The sequence below is a fragment of the Mandrillus leucophaeus genome, unplaced genomic scaffold (genome assembly GCF_000951045.1).
Source record: "Mandrillus leucophaeus isolate KB7577 unplaced genomic scaffold, Mleu.le_1.0 Scaffold88, whole genome shotgun sequence".
In the NCBI taxonomy this organism is placed as follows: domain Eukaryota; kingdom Metazoa; phylum Chordata; class Mammalia; order Primates; family Cercopithecidae; genus Mandrillus; species Mandrillus leucophaeus.
The window spans coordinates 5,951,853-5,960,067 of NW_012109585.1; the positions used below are offsets into that span (position 1 = coordinate 5,951,853).

An 8,215-nucleotide genomic window follows, 5' to 3' on the forward strand; every position below is an offset into this window, starting at 1 on the left:
GGGGGGGCAGGGAGGAGGACCTGGAGCTGTCCAACTTTCAAAGACTTGGAACAGCCTGGTGAGTGTTCATCACCATTCTTCTGTCATAGGTGGCAAGCAGCCAGAGTTCTGGGCCCAGGAGACCATCTACCCCCAAGCTTGTGGGGCCTGCCTCAGGTCACTGAGGAGGACCCCAGTTTTGGTCTCTGGCCATCCTAAGATGTGTGCAATGGAGCCCTGGGGCCCTCCCTTCTCTGACTGGTGACAGCCCTCACAGGCAAAGCCTCACCCTTTAGGGCCTGTCCCTTCCTGTCTGCCAGTCCCCACAAGGGCTGCAGGGTACCCAATCTCGCCAACCAGACTGGAAGCTCCCCAGGGGCAAGTAGCTGATCTCTTCCATATTCTCACAGCGTTCAGCCAGGATTGGCACTTCAGAGCATCTCCTGCTGCTCAGTAGAGATGTAGTTAGCATGTCTCTATAGTAGCACTTTCTGAGTCCCTCTCCTGGGGGGACCAGGCTAGACTCTGGGGTCCAGAGGAGCAAGCAGGCTGAGAGGCAAAAAGGCACAGAGAAATAACCAACCCTGCCCCTGCAGTAGAACCCTGGGCAGAACAGGCCATGACCAACCAGCAGCCAAGGTTAAAGGCCCCAGACCAAGGGCCAGTGTGTGTACAACATGCAGCATGACCGCTTGTCTCCTTCAGCAGGACTGGAGATAGAAGGCTGAGTCATTAACAACTTTCTTTTATTAAAAATACACATAAGTAAAAGGAACATGGTTTAACTGTACAAAGAGTAAGAAGTACAGATGAGCAAATAACACGTATTAAAGTCACCTGCAATATACCACCCAGAAGTAACCAGGCTATTGAATTTTTAGAGACTGGGATACAAACACATTTTTTCACTCCCTTGTGCATATATGTGGGAGCTCTGCCATATGCAGACACAAACGTGGTGTCCACAGGCGATATCTCTGCTGGGAATGCTGCAAGCAGGAGTCTGTCCTTTCCCGGTACTGGCTCGGGACCCTTCCTCAGCGCCCAGGTCTCTCTAGTATCCAGGAGTCCAAAGGCCCAGCTGTACAGGCTGCAGAGGTGATCTAGAATAGATTAGGAGGTGCGAAAGGGCTTGGAGAGAGGCTGACCAACTGTTTCAGTTTGCTTAGGACCAAGGAGTTTCCCAGGATTTGGGACTTTCAGTGCTAAAACTGGGCAAGTCCCAGGCAAACCAGGGCCAGTTGGTCACCCTCCCTGAGGGCCAAAGGCTTTGTCCAGCCCCTCCTGCCCTGTGCTTGCCATCTGCCCTCCTGCTGGGGTTCTGGATCCCCCATGCCCACACCAAGCAGCTCAGGGACAGAGGCATGGCTGGGGCGTTGCCTCCCGAGAAGCTGGGACTATAAGGTTCCAGCCTGAGGCCTAGGGAGGGACAGGGGAAAGGGAATAAATGAAGGCAGACAGTCTGTTATCACCCAAGAAAAGGGCCAGGTGAACTATGGCTGTTAAGGGCAGCTAGGGACATACAGGTGGAAGGGTCTAATACTTGGCTGGCCACCCCTCCAGCCCTGGAGCTCAGTGTGTGGTCCCCAGAGGCCCCAGACCCTAAGAAGTGCAGGGTGTCTGGATTGAAAGGCCTCAGCTCCCTGGGCTCCCACAGCCCTGGTGCCTCAGGCCTTACCTTCCCCCTCCTCCATCTCCACACCCCTTGGCACTTCCTGCCCAGCTCCTCTCTACCTAAGACTGGGAGCAGAGGATGAAGGAAGAGGAATCCAGGACAGAACGAGCTGAAAGAGGAGCAGGCAGGTGGGAGGGGACCTGGGCAGAAAGGACCTCTCTGATAGTGGCGGGAACATCCTGGCTGTGGTCTGGCCCAGCCCGCTGTCTATGCCTGATGATGCCTGAGGATGTCTGAGGATGCCTGAGGATGGGGGGCCCTTGGAAAACTCAGAAGAGAGGCTGGGTGTGGAAGGCAGAATACTGGTCCACAGTGGAATAAAGAGGTCCACGTTCTAATGCATGAGCCTATGAACATGTTGCTACATGGCAAAGAGGAATTAAAACTGCAGATGGAATTAAGGTTGCTAACCAGCTCACTTGCAAATACAGAGACTACCCTGGATTATTGGTGTGGGCCCAGTGTAATCACAAGGGTTCTTAAATGAAGAAGAAGGAGGCAGAAGGGTCAGAACCAGAGAGATCACATTGTGAAAGACCTGACCAGCCAGTGCTGGCTTTGAAAGTGGAGGAAGGGGCTGCAGGTCAAGGAATGCAGGCAGCCTCTAAAAGCTGGAAAGGGAAAGGAAGAAAAGAGATTCTCCACTAGAGCCCCCAGGAAGAAATGCAGCTCTGTTGACACCTTGAGTTTAGCCCAGTGAGACCTGTTTTGGACTTCTGACTGCAGAACTATAAGAAAAGAAATGGGCCAGGTGCAGTGGCTCACACCTGTAATCCTAGTACTTTGGGAGGCTGAGGCAGGCAGATTGATTGAGCCCAGGAGTTTGAGACCAGCCAGGGCAACATAGTGAGACCCTGTCTCTATAAAATATATAAAAAATTAGCCAGGTGTGCTAGCACATGCCTTTAGTCCCGGCTACTTGGGAGGCTGAGGTAGGAGGATGGTCTAAGCCCAGGAGGGAGAGGTTGCAGTGAGTCAAGATTGCACCATTGCACTCCAGCCTGAGTGACAGAGCAAGACCCTGTATCAAAAAAAAAAAAAAAAAAAAAAAAGAAGAAAAAAGAAAAAAATTGTGTTGTTTCAAGCCCTGTTTATGATAGTTTGTTAGAGCAGCAATAGGAAACGGATCCACTGGGAAACCATTTGGGGGATGCAGCTGCCCAAAATCCCTGCGCATGGGTTAGACTCAGCCTCAGAAGGCTCTACAGCCTCTCTGTGAAAAACTCCATTCCCTCTGGGAGAAGCTCAGACTCTAGAGCCCTGGGCAGGGAATGGGTCTCCATGGCATGGAGGGGGTCAAGAAGGATGCCCCCAGGATAGTGCCTCTGCTAGACCTCTCTACAGGAGGCAGCTGCCTCTTTGAGCCCCCTCCCCAAACCTCAGTGAGCTGAGGTCAGGCCACCTAGGACAACTAGTCAGAGGCCACAGGGCTTGGCTTAAGACTCCCAGGAAGGAGTTGCATGGCCCCTCCATACATCCGTAATACTCATAACACTCTCAGTCCTTGGCCTTAATAAGGGGATACTAAGGGGACTCAGTTTAGCTCTGGAAAAGCTAGGACTACCAGAAAAAAAAAGTTTAGAGGAAAAAAAAAGTTACTGGATGCCAGCTAGATCTGCATAAAGTCCCTGCTCTGCCACTCACTAGCTATGTGGCCTCGAATAAGCCACTAGACCTTTTGTAGCCTCAGTTTCTTCATCTGTAAAATGGGTACAACATCATTTGTCTTATCTGTCTCACAGGATGTGTGAGTCTCAGGTGAGGTAACACACGAGAAAACATTGTGCTGCACAGCTTGAGATGCAAACAGTAACGATCACAACCCCACATGCCTTTTGATAGGGTGAATGATCACAGCATCCTGTGTTAGGAAGGAAGGGGTAAGCGCAGACGCTTCAAAACTCTGTCTCACCCATAGGCAGAAGGGTGTAGCCTGGCCAGGGGAGAAAAGGACCCAGCCACTGCCACCACCCTGCAGCTCACACCGGATGTGCGACAGAGCCACCGTGCAGCCCCACAGGATGTCCTCCAACCACTGCAGACTGTGGGGCTTTGCTTTTTTTTTTTTTTTTTTTTTAAAAAAAAGGTTTTCTAGAGTTTCTTCTACATTAAAAACAATCCCTCCTTCTCATAAAGCACAATTTTACAGGGGAAAAGGGGGACGTGAAACTATATACAACACAATTCAAATCTAATTAATATATAATTTTTTGTGGAATACAGATGGGTAGAATACATCACAATACTAAAGGTGATTACCTTTGGATAGTGGGATTACAGGTGATATAATATAAAAAATATTTTTTATATTTCTATAGTTTAAAAATGTTCAGGCCGGGCGCGGTGGCTCAAGCTTGTAATCCCAGCACTTTGGGAGGCCGAGACGGGCGGATCACGAGGTCAAGAGATCGAGACCATCCTGGCTAACATGGCGAAACCCCGTCTCTACCAAAAAAATACAAAAAGCTAGGCGGGCGCCTGTAGTCCCAGCTACTCCGGAGGCTGAGGCAGCATAAACCCAGGAGGCAGAGCTTGCAGTGAGCTGAGATCCGGCCACTGCACTCCAGCCCAGGCGACAGAGCGAGTCTCCGTCTCAAAAAAAAAAAAAAAAAAAAAAAATGTTCCATGATGACCTATAATTATTTTTACTTATTTATTTTTTGAGACAAAATCTCACTCTGTTGACCAGGCTGGAGTGCAGTGGTGCAATCTCGGCTTACTGTAGTCTCGACTTCACAGGCTCAAGTGATCCTCCCACCTCAGCCTCCCAAGAAGCTGGGACTACAGGTATGTACCACCACGCCCAGCTAATTTTTTGTAGACACAGGATTTTGCCATGTTGTCCATGCTGGTCTCGAACTCCTGAGCTCACGTAATCCTCCTTCCTCGGCCTCCCAAAGTACTGGGAGTATGGGTGTGAGTCACCTTGACTGGCCTATAATTACTTTTATAATCAGAAAAAAATTATAAATAAATATAAAAAGTGCCAGGAACTTTCTTTTGTGGAGCCACAAACTGGGCTCAAGGAATAATTTGAGCTGGGCTCTGCAGGGGTGGGAGTCTTGGCCTGGGCCCTGGTCCTTGCTGTGTGACTCTGGAGACTCACTACTTTCCCTCCCTGGCCTTTGTTTGCTTGGTAAGACAAGATGCTGCACAAGATGCTCCCTAGGGTCCTTTGCAGCTTAATAAGTAAAGTATTCGCCTTGGTCTCATCCATCCCAGCTCTGTGCCCAGCTTCGAGCGGCTCCTCTGTGCCTGGAGAGAAGGGCAAGCGCCTTACTCATGCCTTGAGGTTGCTGACCACTTCCCTCACCAGCCTCACTCCTTCCAGACCTGCCCTGGGAGTCCCTGCCTCCTGGCCTTCACCTGCATCATAGTCTGTACTTCTCAGAGCCCTGCCCTTCCTTGAAGAACAAAGCCTGGCCAAATTGTGTCAGCCTGCTGGCCTGCAGTGACCCCTGCTTACGTCATACATAACAATAGCTATAACTTATTGACATTAACTTCAGGTCACATAGCAAAAGTGCTCTCATTTAAATCTGAGGCCACCAGAGGATCCATAGACTAAAATGTTAACAGCATCTCCTGGAGTTGTGGAGTGTAGTGACCCTATTTGATCCTCTTGTGCCACTGAGAGATATATTATTAACCCAGTTTCACTGATAAGATAACTGAGGCTCAGAGAGGACAAGTAACTTGCCCATGGTCACACAGTGGGTTCATGGCAGAGTTGGGAGGTGATCCCTAGTCAGTTCCAAGTCCAGGATTTTCTCACTCCCACAATGGTGTCTCCCTTAATGACTCTCACATTCTAGTCTCTGAGTACAGGAAGGGTATGTTCTGAGTTGAACACACAGAGAGCACTCAATGATGTCTGGTGGTGAAGATGTTAATCATGAGTTCCATCAAGGTTTATCATTCAATCAACAAGTCTTCCTAGCGTGTCTGGGAGCTCTGGGGGCCAAGGACAGGCCTATTGTAGTTCAGCGTTGCATTCTGGCACCTGGTGGTTTCTGGCACATAGCCCATGCTCTTTAAATGACATGAATGATTGTCCATTCAAATAATAAAACAACAAATAAATAATACTAGCTAACAGGTATGGAGTGCCTACAAGCCAGCCAGGAAACCTCCTGCCTACTCAGGGAGTTTCCGGGACAGTTGAGGAGAAACATAACACTATTGACAAGGGCTACAACGTAGGGTTTTACACCAAAACAGTGTCTATGTAAATAGTGTCTATCAAAGAGAGAAAAATGACGGGCAGACACCCTGATCCTCCCCACAGTGCTGGAGGCCATGCCAGCCACTGTCCCCATTACAATTTGCATATAGTGACTGCCGAAGCACACAAACCTGAATTTTGTGTCTGCATCCATGGTTCTGTCTGTTCAGATCACATCTGGATACTACTGTTGCCTCTCCAGACTGGATAACCAGTCTGCTGAGGGCCAGAAGATGGTGAGATGGAAACTAGTCATGTTTAGCTTGGAGAAGAGAAAGGAAGACCATCTTTAACACCTGACAGGTTGCTCTTCCCAAGAGGGGCCAGTGGGCAACAGACGTGGTCAGCAGTTCCAGGCACCCCTGAGGAAGCCTGCTCCAGCTGTCAGGGCTGTCTGGCAAGGGACCAGTCCCTCCTCTGGAGAAGTGGCGAGCCCAGTGGGCTGCCTCTCCAGCAGGATCCTATAGAGACCTGACTCTCTACAGTGCACGCTCCACACGCTTGCTCACTTGACAAACACTTATTATAACAACTGTCACCCTGGGCCCATTCCAGGTGAACGACATAAGGATGAATAAAACAAGGCCTGTACCAGTAGAGAACGTCAGTCCCATAGGGGAGAAAGTCAGGAAAGCCTCATCCTGAGCCTTGGACCCTTTACTGTGCATCCTGTAGGCTCCTGTCTCAGCCTCTGCTGAAGGCTATTTTTTTCCTTGTATTCTGCAGGGACCAAGCATATGGCAGATAATCAACAAATGCAGGCGTCCCTGAAGAGGGGATCCTGGGATAAAAGCCCCAGCTGAATCAGTGCTATACAGGGGCCAAGTGGGGCTGGGTCCCAGGCAGGGTCATTTGCAGGGGTCCCTCTGCCCCTTCAAGTCCTGCCAGACAGGCCTTGGCCATGGTTTCTTCCTGTCCTGTTCCCCTAACCACAGTTGATCTTCCCTGGCTGTTATGAAATGTCAAAGAATGTCCTGCAATCCTAAATTCCATAATGATCTTTATCTTCTGTTCCCTCTGAGGCTCCTCAATCTGCAGTAACAGCTGTGGTTCAGCAAGCAGTGTGGCACTCTGGAGTGCTGTTCTGAAACAGAGCAGGCATGGGGCAGAGCTCATCTGCTGCCCTGTCCGTTCACTGTGCTGTTCAGGGCTAGAGAAGATTCATGTACGTGTACACTTTTTAAAAATTGTGAAACAATAATTATGCAGAAAAATACACAGAATGTACGTTCAGTTTAACAAATAATCATAAAGCAAATCTCTATAAAGCCACTGCTGCTCTGCAGTGACCCCTGCTTCCCCGTAAGTCGTGCATAATAATAACTACAACTTACTGACCATGAACTTCAGGTCACACAGCAAAAGTGTTCTCACTTAATCTTTGGCCACCAGAGGCTGCGTAGACTAAAATGTGAACAGCTTCCCCTGCAGTTGTGGAGTGTGGTGACCCTATTGGATCTTCTCATGCCACTGAGGGATATACTGTTTTCTGTAGAGATGTCCAGCAGAGGCACTGTCCTGGGGGGCATCCTTCTTGATCACCCCCATACCAAGGAGGCCCATTCCCTCCCCAGGGCTCTAGAGTCTGAGCTTCTCCAAGAGGGAATGGAGTCTTTCGCAGAGGGGTTGTGGAGCCTTGTAAGGCTGAATCTAACCAAGAGCCGGGATTTTGGGTGGCTGCATATCCCAGATGGTTTCCCAGTGGACCAGCTTCCTGTTGCTGCTCTAATAAATTAACATAAACTTAGGGGCTTAAAACAACACAAATTTCTTTTCTTATAGTTCTGTAGGTCACAAGTCTAAAACAGGTCTCACTGGGCTAAACTGAAGGTGTCGGCAGGGCTGCATTCCTTCCTGGGGGCTCTAGTAGAGAATCTCTTTCCTTTCTTCCCCTTTCGAGCTTTTAGAAGCTGCCTACATTCCTTGGCCTGCGGCCCCTTCCTCCACCTTCAAAGCTAGCACTGGCTGGCCAGGTCTTTCATATATTGCAATCTCTCTGCTTCTGCTTCTGACTCTTCTGCCTCTCTCTTCTCCATTTAAGAATGCTTGTGATTACATTGGGCCCACTCACCCCAGTTTCTACCCAATAATCCAGGGTAATCTCCCAAAGTTAAAGAGATAAAACAATACTAGCATCCCCAAAGCACCTCCATGTTCCCCTACTAATCACAACCCCAACCCTCCCTTGTGCATGAGCAAATAGACATTTGTAATAATTCTGTGCTTTTTGTAGTTTGACCTTCTCTGCATGTATCCTTAACAATACAGTTCAGTTTTGCCAGCTGTTAGATTGTTGCTAAAAGGAATTATACTGTATGCATTCTTTTGTAGGTTTT

General features: G+C 49.2%; 1 protein-coding gene across 1 annotated transcript in view; it reads right to left on the minus strand.

Annotated features, from left to right (window-relative positions):
- Positions 1–704: 704 nt before the first annotated feature.
- LOC105531347 (uncharacterized protein C5orf56-like) overlaps positions 705–8,215 on the minus strand; it is a 73,624-nt gene continuing 66,113 nt past the window's right edge. Inside the window, exon 4 of the mRNA XM_011969265.1 lies at positions 705–1,082. Within this exon, the coding sequence (XP_011824655.1) occupies positions 712–1,082 (371 nt within the window). The 3' untranslated portion in view covers positions 705–711. The remainder of the gene's footprint in view (positions 1,083–8,215) is intronic.